The sequence below is a fragment of the Herpailurus yagouaroundi genome, unplaced genomic scaffold (genome assembly GCF_014898765.1).
Source record: "Herpailurus yagouaroundi ecotype Mexico unplaced genomic scaffold, PumYag 161, whole genome shotgun sequence".
Classification (NCBI taxonomy): domain Eukaryota; kingdom Metazoa; phylum Chordata; class Mammalia; order Carnivora; family Felidae; genus Herpailurus; species Herpailurus yagouaroundi.
Genome location: NW_024412402.1, coordinates 11,213,291 through 11,235,289, shown reverse-complemented (window position 1 = coordinate 11,235,289; position 21,999 = coordinate 11,213,291). Strand labels below are relative to the sequence as shown.

At 41.2% G+C, this 21,999-nt stretch overlaps 1 protein-coding gene and 1 non-coding gene across 5 annotated transcripts in view; both read right to left on the bottom strand.

Moving 5' to 3' along the window:
• CBL (Cbl proto-oncogene) overlaps window positions 1-21,999 on the bottom strand; it is an 85,701-nt gene that overhangs the window by 17,425 nt on the left and 46,277 nt on the right. For all 4 annotated transcript variants that reach the window (XM_040483294.1, XM_040483295.1, XM_040483293.1 and 1 more), the window contains 10 exons: window positions 16,759-16,905; window positions 13,671-13,827; window positions 12,762-12,883; window positions 12,292-12,429; window positions 11,377-11,464; window positions 10,660-10,791; window positions 10,242-10,445; window positions 3,384-3,515; window positions 2,860-3,237; window positions 1,045-1,139 (listed from right to left, as the gene is read on the bottom strand). In XM_040483294.1, the coding sequence (XP_040339228.1) occupies window positions 1,045-1,139; window positions 2,860-3,237; window positions 3,384-3,515; window positions 10,242-10,445; window positions 10,660-10,791; window positions 11,377-11,464; window positions 12,292-12,429; window positions 12,762-12,883; window positions 13,671-13,827; window positions 16,759-16,905 (1,593 nt within the window). The remainder of the gene's footprint in view (window positions 1-1,044; window positions 1,140-2,859; window positions 3,238-3,383; window positions 3,516-10,241; window positions 10,446-10,659; window positions 10,792-11,376; window positions 11,465-12,291; window positions 12,430-12,761; window positions 12,884-13,670; window positions 13,828-16,758; window positions 16,906-21,999) is intronic.
• LOC121035697 (small nucleolar RNA SNORA19) lies at window positions 1,631-1,760 on the bottom strand. The gene has a single exon (XR_005793034.1). It is a non-coding gene; the product is annotated as a small nucleolar RNA SNORA19 (small nucleolar RNA).

Sequence of the window (21,999 nt, the reverse complement as noted above, 5' to 3'; positions counted from 1 at the left end):
TATCCTTGGTTTCAGGCATTCACTGGGGGTCTTGAAATGCACCCCCTGCAGATAAGGCACAGGGTGGGGTGGGTACTGCATACAAGGGGAATATTATTCAGCCTTAAAGACGAAGGAAATTATGCAATACTATACAACATGAATGAGGACATGATAAGTGAGTTAAATCACAAAAAGACAAATACTGCATGGTTTCACTTACACAGGTGGTAGAGTGGTCAAAATCATAAAGTATAACGGTGGCTGCAAGGGGCTGTGGGAGGGAAGGATGGGGAGCTACTATTTAGCAGGTACAGAGTTTCCGTTTTACGAGATGAAGAGTTATGAGCATGGATGGTTGTGAATGTAGTTAATACTAATTTAATATTTAATACTAATAATGTACTTAATACAGTGAATGTATTTAATGCTGCTGAACTGTACGCTTATAAACAAGATGGTACAGTTCATGTGTTTTTTTGCCACACACACAAAAAAAGACACCGAAGAATTAAGAATTAAAATTAAAAATGGTAAGAATTAAGAAAAGAATTGTTTTTACAAAAGTCAACAAAACCAGACTGCTTCTTTGAGAAGATGAATAAAATTGTTAAGCCCAATGAGACAGAGAACATGCACAGAGAAAAAAAATTAGTCCAAAACAGAAAATATAATAATTCTGAATTGATACAAATACAGATCAATTTTTATTTTCTTTATACTCCTGTGGGTTTTCTAAATTCCGTGAGTGAGCTGTTTTAACAGTACCAACTCCACAGTGAAATACAGCTTTAGGGGCACCTCGGTGGCTCAGTCCGTTAAGTATCCAACTTCAGCTCAGGTCATGATCTCACAGTTCGTGAGTTCGAGCCCCACATCAGGCTCAGTGCTGACAGCTCAGAGTCTGGAGCCTGATTCAGATTCTGTGTCTCAGTCTCTCTCTGCCCTTCCCCTGTTGTGTGTTCGTTCTCTCTCTCTCTCTCTCTCTCTCTCTCTCTCTCTTTCTCCCTCAAAAATAAGTAAATGTTTAAAAAAAAAAAATTGAAATACAGCTTTAGTACTTACCTGGCAGCCAGAGAATAAATGGCACTGGCAGACACAGAAGGTTTGATTTTGGGGTGCTCAAACTCTGAACCTGCTAATGGGCTGTTATTCATATTCTGGAAAGAAAGGTGGTGAAAAAGAACCTTCTTAACACAGCTCAGTATCTCCTCTTATTTATTTAACTTATTCAAAATAACAAGAACAGTAACACAGACACACACCTCACTCTCAACGCTGTGCTTACGGGTTACTGCATCCCACCAAAAGTGGGACTGCTTTCAGGCTCTGAAGAAAGTCTAAATGTAAGGGTTAGGAAGGCAGAGATCTAAAAAGAGCCAAGGAGATGGGGTTTATGGTTTCAATTCTAGATTTGAGGAAATTGGCTGTCTCCACAAATACCATTTCTAAGTTTAAATATCTGTACCTCTGTCTACAATGATGCCACCAGAAAGTCCAGTCTAATTTATTCTAATTAGACTGCCTATCACACAGATGCCACTTAAATGTAAGCCACTCTCCCCCTTCTCTTGCAACCAAGAAAGATGCAGTTCATTTAAGGGCCACAGCATTCCTCAGCTTCACTACTCACAGACCATTCTCTCTTTTTATTTCTCTGAAGGAGACTGCCATCATTACTACTTAGTTATACTGCTAATTAACCTTCAACTATCCGTACAGCACACAAGAAATAACACCGCTCGCATATACAAGAGAACACGGGGGAATGAAATGTGCACTAGACCATTCTCTCTCTTGCTTACTTAGCATCAGCTCTATAAGCCCCTTTGTGATTCCTCAGACTCTCCCAAACTCGCTGGCTTCCCCTTCATCCTGGAATGGTCTCCCTGAGAATCAGCACAGCGGGCTCCAGGTCTTTGCTCAGAACTGTACCCCGTCCCTCCACGTACCCCTCAGCCCGACTCCAGCTATCCCCACAGCCCCGTTTTGAGCTATTTTCCTCCACGGCACTCATCAGCACCCAACATCCTGTGTTTCATTAACTGACCGAGTTTATTTTGTCTTTACTCCACCAGAATGTAAACTTTCTAAGGGTAAGATTTCTTGTTGAGTACATACATAAACAAACCCCCCAAAAACAGATACACCTCCCCACGCCCAGGTCTGGACCTCTTTCTCATGCTTATTCAATGAACTACTAGCCTTTTTTCAATCTATCCTTTTAGCAATCTATTTTACATAATGCTACTACGTGTACCTCTTGAAACCATCATTTTGCTCAGGTCACTCCACTGACTTAAAACCTTCAGATGCTCATTTCCTACCAAATAAATTCAAATTCTTTTGGCCTTGATGGGATTTTCAAGGTCCTCTAATCTAGTATTAATGCTCCTTTCATGACCTTTTCCCCACTCCGATACACAAACCTTCTGCTCCACTCGTATTAACCTACTTCTAATCCCACAACACACCTCAAGCATTTGTGTCACTGTGGCTCCGACCTTAAAACTATCCACTTGGGAAAGAACACTTCAAATTCAGATGCCATTCGTTCCATAAAGCCCTCATGATTGCTCTATTTGGAAATAACCTCTCCTTTCTCCAAAACTGAAGTGTTTTCTATTTACACTACACGAATCCAGCCATACCGACATATATACACACATACGCACGCACCCACATACATATTGCAGTATTTATAAACATGCCTTATCTGATCTATTAATACACTTCTTGAGGGTATATATACTTCTGAGGGTAGGGATTACGTTTTATTATTTCTGAATCCTATACAAAACGTAGACAAAAGTGCGACCCATGAAATGCCATCCACAAATATTTGTTAACAGGCTAAATAATTTCAAAAGCAGGACTCACCACGGAGGTATCCACACTGAATGTGCTTCCAAGCCTAGGCACATCTGTTCTGGGCTCCATTTGTGAGGGCAATGAAAATGGAAGTGAGTGCCGGTTGGTTAATTCTCTACCTGTCCAGGGGTCACCAGCATTTGGAGCGACCACTGGTACTTTGGGGATCGGCCGAGGCAGCCATGATTCCCCAAGGCGGCTAGAGGGAACAGGGGGCAGTTTGTCCCTGGACGGACAGTCGCCTGGTGTGCAAGGCAAGGGGCGTCTCTGAGGCCGGCTTTCTGCTCCAACAGAGTATGGCCGGTCTGGAGGGGGCGGTGGTGGAAGATCTCGAAGTGTGGGAGGTATCGGTAATGGTTTGTCCTTATGAAGGGAGCCAGAAGCTGCCTGTGGACGCAGGACGAAAGCAAATCAATCAAAACCCACTAATCAAAAACAACAACAAAACACCCAACAACCACCACCACCCCCACACAAAGCCCACTAATCCACAACAACGAATCAGAAAACCGTAGAAACGGATAACGTCTTACCTTAGAAGCACTTCCAAGCCCAGAAGCACTTGAAGGAATAGACACCCGCTGTTGCAGAAGGTCAAGTCGCGGCGGCACCGGGGGAAGGGAGGCTTGCGGGGCCACTGAAAATGGAGAGGGAGGCCGTTCCACCTGACACAAATAAAATTTCCTAATAGGTTATTCTTGTTTTGAGGGAGTGGCATCTTTCAACTCCTCCGAAAGCTGTAGACAGCAAGTGCTAGATGAACACTGACTAGAACGGCCAATGGCTCAGACTTCCTGAATTAGTTCTGTGTCACCATAAGAGGGCGCTCTCAATCACAGAAACACCATACAGATGCAAGTTACAGGCAAGGATCTAAAAATGGCTGTGCTACAAAAAGCTTCTTAGTTTACATCCGAAAACAAGTGTTACAATTTTCCACATCCTCACCTGGAGAGAAAAAAATCTTTTCAAGGTTACAAATACGAGCCCATATAAAAAAAAAAAGGAGCAGACGTTAACCTTTCAACAAGTCACCTGGGAAAAAAAACATTTAAGGGCACAGGACAATGAAAGAGATCAAAGATGATAAATTCTCCATGGGTTGTTATGATAGGAATAAATAAATAAATAAAGGTGTTTTAAGAGGAAAACAACCAACAGGATTGCTAAAAAGCATCTTGCGTCCTTCTGAAGAAACCAGTTATTTCAATTCAGTAATGCAAAGGGATTAATATTTTTTATCAATCTGTGTTCTTAAAATATGAGGTGCCAAACTGGTCGAAGCAATACATGTCTGTGCCTATTGCAGGGTGACGAGTAGCTGATAAGCGTTTCCAGGTAAGCGATCAAAAGAGATGCATAATTCATACAAAATGCTACTTGGCATTTGTGTTCCCTTCCAGGAAGCAATACAGATGGAATATGGGCAAATATGTATTACAAGCACTTACGTAAAATGACAAAAACAAAAAACGTTCACACCCTTAGTCCTGCCATTAATGCTGAGTGGTTTGTAGACGAGGGCAAAGAAAGCCCTCATCAGCTACCTGCTGTACTCATGCCTAAGGAAACGGGGCTCCGACTCAGTGGTGCATGAGCGATGCAGCTGCAGCAGCCAGGCACCTCAAGGGTTAAGAAAGTGAGAAGTTATTAGTCAGGCTAATTCTCACTTCTCCATTAGTTTCTAGCCAGTCGCTGTATCCGGATTTCTCCATGGAAGAGTCTCGTATCTTTATGTGCCTTTTCGTTCTGCTCACCAATCCCAGACCCGATTTATTAAAGCCAGCTTCTAGCAATTCTCCCAACTTCTGGTTTCTTATCTCGCCAAATCCTTTTTGCTCACCATTACCAGCTTAGCCATCCTTCAATATGCAGTCGCTCAAAACACCATCCAACACTAACTCACTTTCCCAATGTCTCAACTCAGGAATTCCTACCTCCTCACCTTTGTTCAAGTTGTTTCCCAATCTGAAAGGCCCGCTCTGCCTTGAAGATTTATTTTTAAGTGATCTCTATACCCCACATGGGGCTTGAACTCACAACCCCAAGAGTCACTCGTTGCACCGGTTGAGCCAGCCTATTTCAACCCCTCTCGCCATCTATCCTCATTCTCATTCCTGAAGTGCAGAGGTTGGGCTAATCATACTCTTTAGTTCATGTCTCACCATCACAACTGATCCTTGCAGTGTTCTTTTATCTCAACATCTATGAAAGTTCCAGAAAAGGAGAAAAACACAGGGGAGAAATTATCAGAGAAATGAAACAAGAATGTTTCTGAGACCTAACGGACACAAATATCCATAGGAAGGTTTTACTGCACAGTTAGCCCAATGAAGGAAAAAACCCACAACAAACAAGCAAATAAATAAACCAAAAAGGCCCTTACATTTTCAAGGAATTAAGGATAAGGAAAATAACCTAAAAGTTTCGTGGGGACAGGGAAAGGGGACACCAAACAGCAAACTAGAACCTACAAGCGAAGTGAAGCCGTAACCATTGAGAGTTGAGTCTTTTTCAACCTACTATTCTGTAACCAGTCCGTCTGAAGGTTGAACAAAGACACTGTAAGGTATCAAACGTCTCAAAAATTTTACCTCTCACCTTTTGGAAGAGATACTCCACCCAAACAAGGAAGTAAAGCAAGGAAGAGGGAACATGGGAGACGTGTTTCACAGGCACTTCCACAGAAAGGAGCGACAGGGAGGTTTCACGGGGGTGAGAGGAAGGCTCCAGGGGCTGGGTTGCAGCACCCCCAGAAAGTCCAGGCTGGGGCTGGAACGTGAAAGACTCTCATATGGTCCTATACTATATTATATACTACGTACTGTATTCAGAGAGTTAAGAGGCTATCGGACAGCTTGGTAAGCCTTGGCAGTGACAGGTACAGACGGAAAACTAAGGAAATAAAAATAAAGCGATTATCCCAAGAAGAGCAGAAGGTCACGTGAGAAAACAACAGCAATTGCATCGTCGCATATTACTTGGAGAGTCAGGGAGCAAAACCCTTACACACCGAATAGTGATTTGGCCCCAAACCACTCAAATGTAATAGGGAGATATGGTGGAGGAAGGAGGGAGATAATAAACCCTTTTCTACAACACCTGAAGTGAACAGAGACTACTACTGAGGAGGCAAAAGAAAGCAGTGTAAGTAGATGGCATGAAGGGTTCAAGAACTAACAAATCTGAGTGGGCACACAGAGTCGCTGAAGGGAGGGCGGTGGAGGCAGGGAGCCAAGGTTTCTGTCAGCCTTCTAGCAATTCTTTTACACTTACCAGAAAATCCACACGCATTTATCATTTGGATTTTGTAGTAAGTAGATCCACTGTATTAAAAATGAATCAAAATAAAACAGCAACAAAAAACAGCAGCTACCCAGGACATGATGAAACAGGCACTCTCCTAGTCTCATTTACCTTTGGGAGTGATTTTACAACAAAAAAAACGGGGATAAATTTTAGTATCTACACAAAAAAAATTAAATATCTTCATAAAATATTTTATTCATACAAATGCAAAGAATAATAAACACCTACGTAAGTACATCTAAGAAATGCAACAGCACTGTCTCTGTGAAACTCCCCTGTGCCTCTCCCCTAACTGTATCTTTTCCTTCATCAAAGAGTCTAAATGTACATTCACTTTCATTCAGCAATCCCACGGCGTGAAATTTATCATACAGACAGACTTGCAAGAGAACACCAGCCTGCATAAAAAGTCTCGAAATAATACAAAATGTTCATTGAGAGACTACGTAAATTGGGGGCGCTTGGGTGGCTCAGTCAGTTAAGCATCCAACTCTTGGTTTGGCTCAGGTCATGGTCTCACGGTTCCTGAGTTCAAGCCCCAACCTAGGCTCCACAATGACAGCACAGAGCCTGCCTGGGATTGTCTCTCTTTCCCTCTCTCTCTGCCCTTCACCTGCTCACACACTCTTCCTCAAAAATAAATTTAAAAAGAGAGAGAGAGAGAGAGAGAGAGAGAGAGAGACTACATAAACTGAGGTACCTGGCTCAGTTGGTGGAACATCTAACTCTTGATCGCAGGGTCGTGAGATCAAGCCCCATGTTCAGTGCAGAGATTAATTAAAAATAAAATCTTTTTTAAAACAGGAAAGACTATAAATAAATTATGGAATAGCCAACTGATAATACACGAAGCTGTTTTTTGATTTGAATTTTTACAGTGTACTTTTTATTTATACTTTTATTTAAATGAATAAATTTAAAATCATACAGATCACATTAAGAAAATTTTTTACAAGCAATTTTTTTTTTTTTTTTTTTTTTTACAAAAATAAGGTGGCACTATATATAGTATACAGTTATTTTAAAACAATATACATTAGGGGCGCCTGGGTGGCTCGGTTGGTTTCAGCTCAGGTCACGATCTCACAGTTCACGCACGGGATGGAGCCTTGTATGGGGCTCTGTGATAACACTGAAGAACCTGCTTGGGATTCTCTCTCTCTCTGCCCCTTCCATGCTCACATTCTCTCCTTCTCTCTCAAAATAAATAAACTTTAAAAATCTATATATAGATACATACATGAGACAGCTTTCCACTGAAGTGTACGTAAACTGAACTCCTTCTGCAGAAGATTCCACTATGTGGACTGTGGTAGCCAGAATGAGGATTCGCTGTCCCCCAGCCCGAAGATGTTCATGCACACCCTAAAACCCAGCAACTGTGGATACCTTACTTTTCTTGGTAAAAGGAACTTTGCTGATATGATTAAGGGTGTGGATCTTGAGATGGGGGAATTACCCCGGATTATCAGCATGGGCCCATCTAATCCCAAGAGTCCTTAAAAGCAGAGAACCTCTGAGAGATAAGGCAGGAGGAGGAGGAAAGGAGTCCAGGATCCAAAGAATGCAGCTGACCACTGGAAGCTGGGAAGAGCACGAGCTGACAGCCAGCAAAGACACAGTGATCTTGATCCTACAACTGGCAAGGAACTAAACTCTGCCAAATCCAAGTAAGAAAGGAAATGGATCTTTCCCTAGAGCCTACAGACAGAACTACAGACCTGCTGACAGCCTGATTTTAGCTTGACGGCACGTGTGTTACACTTCCCACCTTCTTGGAAACGGTAACAATAGTTTGTGTTGTTTTCAGCTGCCAAATTTGCAGTCGTTTGTTACAGCAGCCATAGAATACAAGCACATGGATGTATCATAATTTCTTACTGCTGGACATTGTGAATTCATTCTGATTTTTCATTGTTGCAGATAATGCTGTAAGAATAACTACATCTACATCTTTGTGTGCTTATCTGAGTATTTCTTTTTTTTTTTTTTTAATCTGAGAGAGAGAGACAGCACTCGTGCATGCAGGGGAGGAGGAAAGAGGAAGAATCTTAAGCAGGCTCCACACTAAGCAAAGAGCTCAACGTGGGGCTTGATCCCACGACCCTGGGATCACGACCTGAGCGGAATACAAGAGTCGGACATTCAACCGGCTGAGCCACCCAGGTGTCCCAGTCAGGATAAATCGCTAAAACTGAAATTGCTAGTTTAAACATTACACATTTTGATAGATGTCAAATTGTCCTCCCAAAAGATGGGCTAATCTGTACCCACATCAACACTGAATGTGATTCCTATTTCTCCACAGTATTACTCATCTATAAAATTTCATAAAGGGGTAATTTTAATTTCAAACAAATACATCCATGAAAGTTCACCTCTTTATCCTTTTATTCAGCTTCCCTAATATTCCAGGAGTTACGAATAGATTTTCATGAATGAACACACAGAAATTTATGTAAGAATATAAAACTGCTTTAGAGGCAGTTTGGAACCAAAACTTTGGAACCAAAGAGCCTGTTTAAGAGGCCAAAACTTCAAAAAAAAATCTGTCCACTTCAAAAAACCAAAAATGTACACCTCACTCCAGATTTCCTCCACTATCCATTATTGATACAGTATAGACAGATTTATCAATCCTGTACTGAAGCGGTTTCAATTCCCAAACATTCAAAACAATTACTAAGTGCTCAATTTTGAGGAGTAAATTACAAATGAGACATGGCTCTTGCTTTCTGGGAATTTATAACATACCAGGAAATACATTTATAAAATACTACAAGGTGGTAAGTTCTATGGCGGACATATTCAGCGTCCTAGAGACACCCGGCCAGACCTAGATATGTGTGTAAATACATGTGAACTAGGGGTGGAGGAGGCAGGGAACAGTCTGGAAAGGTTTCCTAGGAAATGAAATCTCCACTAAATTACATAGAAACTACCAAGACAAAAGCATGGAGAGATTTTTAGTGGTTTGGCCTTGCTGGACCATAAAACATAAAGCAGAAAGAATTATAAGGGCAAAGTGCCTGGAAAGGAGAATGGCTTAACTCATTAAGTAATGAGAAGTCTGTGGTAAGAGTATGAGGCAAAGGAATGAGGTGGTCAAGTCTGCACGGTAGACCAACGGTTCTGGAAGCAGGAAGAAGAGATAAGGAGGACAGCCTGAAATAAGGCAGTGGCACTGAGAACAGAGAGGAGACACAATGGATACAATCATTTAAGAGATCAATCCATTCTTTCGATACTTATTGAGCACCTACTATGTGCCAGGCAGTAAGGGGATGATACGAAAGAAGGCTGCCGATGATCTGTAACACTCTAAACTAGAGAACCTAAAACGTATCAGAAGCTTTTGTTTGCCCTATATTGGCTAAAATCTTCAAGGACTGCCTTACTTCTTACTTGGGAATAAATCTGTTTTACCCTACCTACTCATGTTACAGAATTTGATCCCATCCTTTCCCGGCCTTTATATGTTTCCTCTCTTTACCAGGGCCTTTCCAGTTTGTTTAGTTTCTACATAATACTTCCTACCGCCAGTTGTCATTTATTTGGTTACTAACAGTGCCTCAGGGGGGGCGGGCCCCCCGGCAATCTAACCTTCTAATGCCAAGACATTAATTAGGAAAGAAGGCAAGAAGACCGCATTCTCCTCACAGCAGCAAAATAGGGTCCCATTTTTTTATACTCCCCTCATTTTCTCCAACAAGCTCCATGAGTAAAGCCCTGTCTAGGACACAGGGCATGGGCCTTAAAGGCGGAATGTCTGGCCACAGACCCAGGTTCAACTCAGTAGCAGTGTGACTGTCAGCAAATTCCTTAACCTTGCCATGACTTGGTTTCTTCATCTGCTAAATGAGAGGAGTAGTATCTACTCCTCGGTTATTGGAGGAGACAGGAGTATAGGACTGTAGGAGTTAAAATAAGGGAAGTGCTTAACATGGTATCTCTCACATAACAAATACTCAGTAAACGTAAGCTACTGTGACCCCTTATAGATCCATGTCAGCAGGTGCTCTATCGCTTTAGAGCACAACTCAGCATGCAGTTTGTCACAGTCTCTTGCGCTGCAGTCTTACCTTGGCACCAGCCAACTCCTTCATCATAAAGAGAGAATCATCAGCTCGTTCGTCGTCATCGTCATCATAATTTGGGGAGGGAGCTCCCTCAGCTCCTTGCCTCAGCAGGCTGCCACTTCCTCTAGGGTCAAACGGATCTACCACAATGGGCTCAGTACCTTTAATTTCACATCGGCAGAAAGGACAGCCCTGGCCTTCTGATTCCTGCGGAGGAAACAGGAGATGGTAACAGACACATCTCAAAGTACTGACAAGATCTGTCCACTGGGAAATGCATTTCCTAGAGACGAAAAAAGAAATCAAAAATTTAAAACCTACCCCAGAAGCCAGGTCATCCTTTTTATCTGTAAAGGATACACAATCCCCAATTCTTCAGAGTGATTACACAGCTGGGGAAATGCATGCTTTGGATCCATACCTGCCAGGACGTAAGACAGGACGTGCACATGAGGTGTCCACAGGGCTCGATTTTTACATCCTTATCATTTTCAGCACATATTTTACACAGTTGGAATGTGGAGCCCATCTCACAGTATAATTCATATTGTTCCTTTGATTAAAAAGAAATTAAAGAGATTACTCAGCCCATTCAGATATTTGTTGAACTGTAACTGTACTGTTACTGATTGTAACTGTAAATACTAACAACAGAAAAACTAAAGACTTACTTTCTATACAAATTTTGCTTGTACGAAAGTGGTCAATAGTCTCTCGTTAAAAGAGAAAAAAAGCACTCGGTCTCGGTCCTATTTTAAGTTCTTTAGAGAAACCACACACACATAAATTCACTAATCTAGTCAATGGTTTAAAATGTAAATGTTCTGGGGCGCCCGGGTGGCTCAAACACCCGCCTTCCACTCAGGTCATGATCTTGAGGTTCGTGGGTTCGAGCCCTACGTTGGGCGCGGTGCTGACAGTTCGGAGCCTGGAGCCTGTTTCACATTCTGTCTCCCTCTCTCTCTCTGCCCCTCCCCCACTCGCCCTCTGTCTCTCTCAAAAATAAACATTAAAAAAAGGATAAAAATACATAAATGTAAATGTTTCAATCACTTAATACAATAGAACTGTCAGTTCTGTAAAGTACATACAAAAGCTTGCCTCCAGAGCTATGGTTATACCATACAACAAAATTCACCTGGGTCACTTTGATGTGGTCTTGGGGAGTTGGTTCACACAAGCCTGTCAGGTCAGGATTCTGATTCCGTCCATCTGGAAACAGATAGCTGTAAAAAGAGTAACCAGCCTCGGGGTTTTACTAAAGCTAATTTGTAACTGCTACCAAGACAGACAAATTTTATCTAGCAGTTCTCTCATTCTAAAAGGGTAGTTTTGCATAAGTACAAAGATGTATCTTACTAATACTTCAAAAAACATACAGGGGCGCCTGCGTGGCTCAGTAGGTTGAGCATCCGACTCTTGATTTCGGCTCAGGTCATGATCCCAGGGTTGAGGGATCAACCCCCACATCGGCCTCCATGTTGAGCATGGAGCATGCTTAAGATTCTCTCTCTTTCCCTCTGCCCCTCTCCCCCACTTGCACTCTCTCTCTCTAAAAACAAACCAAACCAAAACAAAACAAAAACAGAGCAGTTCCAAGAAGATATTCCCAAACACTGATAGCTCTTTCTCTAGGCCACAACGCCCCAAGCTCTATCGTCTGAGAGGCTGACAACTTTTTCAGTAAAGGGCCAGACGGTAACTATTTTTGGCTCTGCAAGCCACGTAAGTCTGTCTGTGTCATGTATTCTTCTCTGGTTGTTGTTTTTTAAGTAACACTTGAAAAGGGAAAACCTGTCTTAGGTGCGGGCTGTACCACAACAGCCAGCCTCATAGCTAACAACAGCTACGAGCCATAGTTTGCCAACCCCTATGACTCCTTTTAAATAAAAACAAAAGTCCTACAGAACCTGGAGGTCAAAACAATATAACCTGTTAAGATGCTCCTTGAATCTTAAACTGTAAAAGAACCCTGGAATAAAGTCACTGATGATCAAGTTTCACAACCCCTAAGTTCCTAGACTCCAGCAGATGACAAACAGTAGATACTCACAAGCCTTCCCTGAAGCCGTCAATCAGGGCTTGAAAGAGAGGTTTATTGTGTGGGATTGTCTGGAGAATGTTCCCGTCAGCAGTGACGTACCCAATAGCCCACTGACCCAGACGAGTGCAGCTGAGCCGGAAAATGTAACTGTGAACAGTGAGGAACAGAACCTTTTACATACTTGTATTCGGGTGGAAGCTGAGACAGAGACAAAAATCAAAAGGACCACCAATAATAGATTCTACGATGACTACAGAGCAAAAGCAAGAAACACATAAGCTCAATTTTTAAGTGGCTTGAAAGCATTTATCAAACCCTAAGATCTGAATCCGTCAATTCCTCTGGTGAACAGATAGCAATCCCAGTAAAGAAACGTGGCCGCTGGGGAACTAACACAAGATCGTGTTTCCTCCTTTCTGGCAAAGGTCACAAGAGAATAAAATATAGGAGGATAAACCTCTTTGCTTCAAGGAACTGACCTTCCGGGTTTGTGAATGAACTTCTGGAGCCGAGCTTTTACTTCATCATACGTCAGGAAAGCCATGTATCCGGGATGGGTTACAGCAAGACTGTTCCAGTTCCTGAGCAAAGAGGACCACGGCTAAGGGAACAAGAGTTCAATCAGACCACTCAGCTCAAGACCTAAAACCAACTTCAGAGCAATGAAAAACAGAAGGAAAACAACCTTGATTCTCAATGATAAATTCTCCATTTACTCTCACAAATTTTGAATTATGTTGTCACTATGAGGGAAACACGGTTGAGATAAGAGCTTACAAAAACTAAGAAAAAACAAATATACACTTACAGAAAGATTTTTTTCATAAAATGAAATTCAAGACATTCTAACGCAGTTCTACTGACAGGAGTGAGGTTAAATGGCAACAAGCAAAAAAATCAGAGAAACAGCAGGACCCACACGTGCAACTAAGAAGTTGCAGACAAAGGCTTATGCAAGTTTAGCTACATGCACATTATCTTTATGGAAAGAAATAAATGAGCTCTTTCGAAGCTCTCAATATTAACAGTCAAGAATTTCAATACAATAGGAGAAAAAGTTGGAAACACATAATGTCCAGCAACAGGAAACTGATTAAATAGATCATATTATACCCATTTTCTGGACGTTCCAAAACCATTAAGACAGTGCAAAAGAAGACTACTCACTAACAAAATGAGATAATAAATATGAGGTGAACAAAGCAGATCATATAGTTATTTTTACCAATAAATAAACAAAAATACAGGGCAGTGGGGGTTTTTTTGCTTATAATTTCTAGACTAAAAATACTTTTATACAATAAACTTTCAAATGTTACTTTTTTAAAGAGCTCTCTCTTCAGAAAAGTAGCAACAACTAGTTGTTAGTTTTGTTTGTAGTATCCTACCTGAAAGAGTCTTGTAAAGATGTCAAATTCAAAAACTGAAATATAATCATTGCAGGTCAGATCAATAGTGGATTTCAGAGCCATGGCCTCGAGCCCGGAACTGATGGGATGCACTTCGTGAAGGGCCTGTCGGAAACTCTTCCAAGGGACTATTGTCCTGGGTGGGGGGTGGGGGGTGGGAGGGAAGGCACTGGGTGAGACAACAGACAATTCTGGGCATTGCTAAAATAACCAAGGAAAAGAAAGCCACATGAGGTCTTAAAACCAATTTCAATTCTCTTAAAGAAGCTAAGCTATATTTTGGATTGAGAAGAGAAAGGGAGTAAACGATGTATTTCTTAACTTTCTAGTACGTACATTAGTAACAGAGACATCTTCTTCCACTATTCTTTGGCAGAAGGTCACAAACTAACCCCTTTCTCATCTTTCTTCACACATTTGTTCCATTTAGGGAAGCACGGAAAGAGAGAGGAAATTACTCTTTTTATATAATAAATGCAACCTCTGGCCAGGCCTCAATTAACAGAAAGCTTACGTTTAAACTAAGTTTGTTTTTTTTTTTTTTAATATTTATTCATTTCGAGAGAGACTGCACACGCATGGGCGCGTGCACGAGCGGGAGAAGGGCAGAGAGAGGAGGGGAGAGAATCACAAGCAGGCTCCGAGCTGTCAGGGCAGAGTCCAACATGGGGCTCGATCCCACGAACCGTGAGATCATGACCTAAACCAAAATCCAAGAGTTGGACACTTAACCAACTGAGCCACCTAGGCGCCCCAAAATAACTTTTTCTTTTCTTAATTTTTTTTAATGTTTATTTATTTTTGAGACAGAGGGAGACAAAGCGCGAATGGGGGAGGGGCACAGAGAGAGGAAGACACAGAATCTGAACAGGCTCCGGGCTCTGAGCTGCAGGCACAGAGCCTGTCGCGGGGCTCAAACTCAAGGACCACGAGATCATGACCTGAGCCAAAGTCAGAAGCTCAACCGACGGAGCCACCCAGGGGCCCCCAAAATAACTTTTTCAAAGCATGAAATACATTCTGAGTTCTTTGAGGAACTCACACTCTCAAGGATGAGACAGGAGGAAACAGGCTTATGGCACAGGAGCAACAGAGTTTGACAGGGATGAGGAATAAATTATTAATATAAGTGATTAAACCCCAGATAAGGCAAGCACCAGATATTACGGGATTTCTATTTCTCAAAATACAAGCTCATTGCCTTTGAAAAGTTTTAAGACATCAAGTGGCATTTTGAACTCTTTTCTAATGTAGTTATTAAGTTAAAAGAAACAAAGTTAAACTTATTCCCATCCTCTTTACCCAGATTTTTAAATCACTAATTATTCTATGTTTTACATTTACACATATTTTGAAAAGGTGGCATTTAAAAAGAAATTTACATTAGGATCTGTATATTCGATGAAAAAGTTTTACTGTTTTCTATCTTTTCATTTCCTTGATCCAAAATTTCAGAGGACATACAAGAATTTGTATTAATACTTAAGAGCATAAGCTTAATTCATGAATCTGTCGAATTTAAAACTTCTATACGTCAAAAGACAATATAAGGAAAGTGGAAAAACCAGCTACAGATTAGAAGATACTTGTAATGTAAGTAACTAACAGACAATCCGTATCTTACAAGAGGAGAAAGTGTAGTAAAAAGGACAAGTCAGGAAGAGGAATAGGCAAGTTAGAGTAAGAATCCTGACTGGTCACACTTGTGAAAAGATGCTCAGTCTCCCATGTCATCAGGACTATAAAGCAAAATATGACACCCAATTCACATCACCAGTGTTAGCCAGACTGTGGAGCTACTGGAATTTACGTACACTACTCATAGGGATATAAACTAGTATAACCACTTTGGAAAGCAACTGGGCAATATCTGGCAAAGCAGAGGATGTGAAACCCCCTGATTTGGCTATTTTGCTCCTAGCATGGAACTATGAAGAAGCTCCTGCCTATGAAGGTGAATATAATTTTGTTCACCTCAGCACTGTTTGTGATAGCAAATAATGTGAAACATATGTCCATTAACAGCAGAACGGATGGGGAGAAAAAGAAATAAATATTCAAACAAAGGGCACGGGTCTCAATTGAATCTGCGAAATTTTCTCCAAAAAGAAAAAAAAGTTAACTATTTACACCAAAGCAGGGAAGCAGATACAGTACGTCCTCCCTTATCTGCAAAGGATACTTTGCAAAAACCCTCAGTGGATGCCTGCAAACGCAGGTAAATACCAAACCCTATATATATTATGTTTCGTCCTATACACACACACCTAAGATAAAGTTTAATTTCTAAATTAGGCACACTGAGAGATTAAGAACAATAACTAATCAAATAGAACTCTAACAGTATACTGTAATGGAAGTTATGGAAATATGATCTTTCCCTCTCACAATATCTTACAGTACATACCCTTCTTGTGGTGGGTGATGTGATATGATAAAATGCCTACGTGATGTGATGAAGGGAGGTGAATCACGTAGGCACTGTGATGTAGTGTTAGGCTACTAGTGACCTTCTGATGAAGTATCAGGAGGATCACCTGCTTCTGGACCACAGTTGACCGCAGGGAACGGAGACCATGGAAAGTAAGACTGCAGATAAAGGGGGGAGGGGGGAAGCTACTGTACATTCATGTTCGTTATTTTTCTCTATGCTTTCCCATATTATTCCATTCATAAAAAAATAAGTAGGGGCTCAGTCAGAAGACCATATGACTCAGGGTTGTGATTTCGAGCTCCACACTGGGGTTAGAGTTTACTTAAAAAAAGTTAGGGCAGCTGGGTGGTTCAGTTGGTTCAGCATCTGACTCCTGATTTCAGCTCACATTTGTGAGATCACTTGTGACATCAAGCCCTGTGTCGGGCTTCGTGCTGAGCAGGAGGCCTGGTTGGGATTCTCTCTCCCCCTCTCTGCTCCTCCCCCACTCTTTCTCTCTCTCAAAATAAAATAAACATTAAAAAAAAAAAAAAAAGGAAAAAAGTTAAAAATTAGATATAAAAATTTTTAAAATACACAAAAGGCCAAAACATATGCTTTAGTTTTCATAGTTCAAATTATTTGGGCACTTACTTTTCCCCAAAAGCTTTCCTCCAAAATTCTGCAGCGTCTGCTTTCGTAATCCGAAATGTGTCTCCTTGAAAGAGTCCACTTGGAAAGATTCCTTTTAGTTCCGCCAGCATGTGGCTGAAGATCAGTGACAGTTTGGTTAGGTTTCGCCTACAAATGATCAGAAGTGCAATAATTAAACACATAACGTTATTTTTATTTTAAATTCACTGAAATCAACCTAGTCAGGTGTGTAATTAATATGAACACGAATATACATTTACGAAGAACCTCTCCCAATATACTTTCTGATCAATATTATTCAGAGATATTATAAAACTAGGAAAGGAGAGAGGAAGGAAATGTGTTGTTGACATATGAAATACTCTGTGATACTATCTGTGCTCAAAGCAGGGCTTCAGAAACTGTTTTTGCTCTAACATCATATGAAAGATGCAGATAGAACAAAGACTGTGGCACTCACTAGACCCACTCCCATTCCCTCCATTCAAAAGATGTCCTATAGTAAATAGAAAAAATTTAACAGGAATATATTTTAAGGCTTTTAATCTAACTCAAGCCAAATACCTCTGAGTATTCACTAATATGAACAAATCCACGTTGTGAAGATGACAGAGGACTCAAATAAAGGTACTTACTTGAACACCTCGACTAATCTACTCACAAATGAGAGGAAATGCTAAAAAAGCAAAATAATCAGAATAGCTTTGTATAAACTATTCTGGATTTTAAAACAAATCATCATATGACTCACACAAATTAAAAAATAAATTACTAGTAAATTAATAAATTACAATTCTCAATTTAAATATCTAAGACCTAACAAATATTTCCACTTAAATCAGACCTTAAAGAGGTTAAGTTTTACCAAAACAACTCCTCATCCTATACCAAAACTGAAGTGCTAAAATCCAAACCATGTAAAAATTCCTAAGTGAATATGCTACTATTCTGCTTTGACAATCAGGGAACTTATTCTAATAACCTGTTTAATCTCTGCTTAATGAATGGAATCATAAAGATGCCACACAGCTTAATGTAGTTATGTAATCAGTGTGTTGGGGCACCTGGGTGGCTCATTCGGGTAAGCGTCCAATTCTTGATTTTGGCTCAGGTCATGATCTGAGGGTTATGGGACTGAGCCGCGCACGTTAAGATTCTCCACCCCCTCTGCTAGCACTCTCTCTCTCTAAAATTAAAGAGTCACATGCTCCACCGACTGAGCCAGCCAGGCACTCCTAGGTGCATACTGTAATCAGATTACCTTTCTTATCTTTAATGTGCTGTCACACAGAAAAGATACAGACAGATGCTTTACTGTTAAGCACCAAACCAGCTACCGTCTGCATTACCTTCCCTTTGTCTCAATCATTGGTATTTCTGTATTCAAAAGTCTGTTCTTGTCATGAGTGGCTTATAAAATTTCAAGTCAAAAAAAATAAAAAAAATAAAAAAATAAAAAAAAAAGAGGGGCGCCTGGGTGGCGCAGTCGGTTAAGCGTCCGACTTCAGCCAGGTCACGATCTCGCGGTCCGTGAATTCGAGCCCCGCGTCGGGCTCTGGGCTGATGGCTCAGAGCCTGGAGCCTGTTTCCGCTTCTGTGTCTCCCTCTCTCTCTGCCCCTCGCCCGTTCATGCTCTGTCTCTCTCTGTCCCAAAAATAAATAAACGTTGGGAAAAAAAATTTTTTTTAATTTCAAGTCAATTCATAATCAAATCTGATCATCTAAAAATTCTCTTTAATAGAGACTTTTCTCTTTCTGTTATAATGGAGATCCCATCTTTGTCTTTAATGTATAAAATGCTGCACCAAAGTAACCAAGTCTCTCTGGCCCTGACTCTTGTGCAAAATGCTACTGAAATCTTTCCAGTCAGCTTTTCAACAAATCCGCTCCACTTTCCTGATATGTCTTCTTGCACTTGTAGCAAGTTATTCTCTTTCTAGTTTCCTATTTGTTTTCTGAAAGCACCTACAAAAGTGATAATATATTCCTTGAAGACAGTCTTAAAATAATTCATATGCTAAACAGATCAAGTGTGAGACAGGAATACAAGCACTTATCCAATCCCTGAGTTCCATCAGCAGTTCTCCTCTTGGCACTCAGAGATCCTTCCATGATGGCTTCTAGAACTTTTACTATTTTACCAAAGTTGTAACAAAAATCATAAAGATCAAGGCTGTATCACAGAATGGGGTGCCTGGTTGGCTCAGCTGGTAAAACATGCGACACTTGATCTTGGGGTCGTGGGTTCCGAGTTTCACACTGGGTATAGAGAGTACTTAAAAATAAAATTTTTAGGGGCGCCTGGGTGACTCGGGAAGTTAGCATCTGACTCTTGATTTCAACTCTGGTCATGATCTTCCAATTTGTGCGATTGAGTCCCGCATCAATCCCTCTTGGGATCCTGTTTCTCCCTCCTTCTCTGTCCCTCCCCTACTCTCTCTCTCAAAAATAAATAAACTTTAAAAACAAACAAACAAACAAACAAACAAACAGAAAGAATATATCACGAGTATATCTCAGAAGAATTCTGCAACACAGAACTTGGCAGAAAACGTGCAAAGCACCAATTATTCCCAATGACCTTACTTTCAAGTCGTCAGCGGAACACAGTAGACTGAACCTCAATAAACATAGATCACATTCTGCCAAATGTTAATCTTTAAAGAGAAACAAGTGAGAGCCCAGGATTTCCTTAAGTTATGCTAAATTGTTGAGAACGTACTACGTGTAAAGAGCTATGCTGGGGCGCCTGGCTGGCTCAGACAGAAAACATGCGACTCTTGATCTCAGGGTCGTGAGTTTAAGTCCCACACTGCGGGTATAGGTTACTTAAATATTAAAAAAACAAAAACCAAAACAAACTATGCTAAACAGTACAGCAGAGTAATATACGTATAATATGACCAAGAAGATATTATATCACACTCTCAAGGTTTTAACAGCTTTTTCAGGACTCTTATTTCCTCCTGAAAGTATCTTTCTTTGGTTTCTCTCATGCTGTCCTCTCTTGGTTCTCCTACTGGCTTTGTCTTTCTTTGGCTTTTCTTCCTATTCTCTCAACAGAGCTATTTCCCAAGAATATGCTCTCGGATACTTTCTTGTCTCTCTCCGTGTAATCTCTTGACTCTTCCTTCACAATCAGAAGCTTGAGAAACCACTCTGCAAGCGATTCCCAAATCTTAAAATTTGGTAACTTTCCAACTGCCAACTATACTTCTCCATTCACATGCTAACACCTCAAAGCAACATGTTCAAAATTAAATTAATCTTCCTTCTCAAATCTGTTCTGTCTTCATATTCTCTGTAATGACAACACCATCTTACTTCCCACAAATTCAAAACCTTAGAAGGGCGCCTGGGTGATTCAGTCAGTTAAGCATCCAACTCCGACTTAGGTCATGATCTCACCACGGTTTCATGGGTTCAAGACTCACATCGGGCTCTCCACTCTCAGCACAGAGCCCACTTTGGATCCTCTGTCTCCCTCTCTGTCTCTGCCCCTTCCCCGCCTGCACGCAGGAGCGCATGTGCGTGCTCTCTCTAAAATAAACATTAAAAAAATTTTTTTTAAATAAAGAGTTTCTGAAATATATATATGTAAATATAAAGCTTAGAGTTATCTTGGCTTCTTCCGCCTCCCTTATTCTCCATATCTGACCTATTTGTCAATTTGCTGACCACTCTTGTCTTCCTACCTTTAAACTACATGATTTTAATTGAAGTTCGTTGCTACCCTCCCCCACCTACTCCACAATTCAAACTTTAGTCTTCCACACAGATGGCCAACAGACACGTGAAAAGATGTTCAACATCACTCAACATCAGGGCAATGCAAATGAAAACCACAAAGAGATAACACCTCACACCTGTCAGAATGGCTCCAATCAACACACAAGAAACAATTGTTGGTGAGGATGGGGAGAAAAAGGAACCCTCATGCACAGCTGGTAGGAAGTGAACTGCTGTAGCCACTGTGGAAAACCATACGGTGTACCTCAAAAAGGTAAAAATAGGGACACCTGGGTGACTCAGTCGGTTGATGTCCGACTTCGGCTCAGGTCATGATCTCCCAGTTGGTGGGTTCGAGCCCCACTTCGGGCTCTGTACTGACAGCACCGGAGCCTGGAGCCTGCTTCAAATTCTGTGCCTTCCTCTGTCTCTGTCCCTCCCCTGCTCACACTTGGTCTCTCTCTCAAAAATAAACATTACCAAAAAAATGTGGTTAGGGTGAGGGGGAGGAGGAGGGGAGTGGTCTCTAGTCCTGTGATTAGGTCTCAGCCTTTAAAAAAAAAAAAAAAAGGTAAAAATAGAACAATCCTACAATCCAGTAATTGCACTACTGGGTATTTACCCAAAAATTACAAAAGCACTGGTTCAAAGAGATACATGCACCCCTATGTTTATAGCAGCATTATTTATAATAGCCAAATTATGGAAGCACCCAAATGTCCACTGACTGATGGATAAAGATGTGTGTGTGTGTGTGTGTGTGTGTGTGTATACACACACAATGAACTATTACTCTGCTATAAAAAATGAAAGCTTCCCATTTGCAACCACATGCATGGAGCTAGAAAGTATAACACTAAGTGAGATAAGTCAGGCAGAGAAAGACAAATACCACATGATTTCACTCATACATGTAATTTAAGAAACATATGAGTAAAGGAAATAAGATAGGCAAACCAAGAATCAGACTCTTAACTACAGGGAACTCTGACGGTTAGCAGAGGGGAGGAGGGTGGGAGACGGGTGAAACAGATGGTGGGGATTAAGGAGGGTACTTATGATGAGCACGGGGTGATGAATGCAAGTGTAGAATCACTAAACTGTACATCTTAAAACGAATATTACAGGTTTTTTTTTAATTTATTTTGAGAGAGGGGCGCCTGGGTGGCGCAGTCGGTTAAGCGTCCGACTTCAGCCAGGTCACGATCTCGCGGTCCGTGAGTTCGAGCCCCGCGTCAGGCTCTGGGCTGATGGCTCAGAGCCTGGAGCCTGTTTCCCATTCTGTCTCCCTCTCTCTCTGCCCCTCCCCTGTTCATGCTGTCTCTGTCCCAAAAATAAATAAACGTTGAAAAAAAAAAATTTAAAATTTATTTTGAGAGAGACCAAGAGAAAACAAGCGGGGGAGGGGAAGAGAGAGGGAGAATCCGAAGCAGATTCAGCATGGACATAGGGCTCGAACCCATGAAACCGCAAGATCATGACCTGAGCCGAAATCAAAAGTCGGACGCTTAA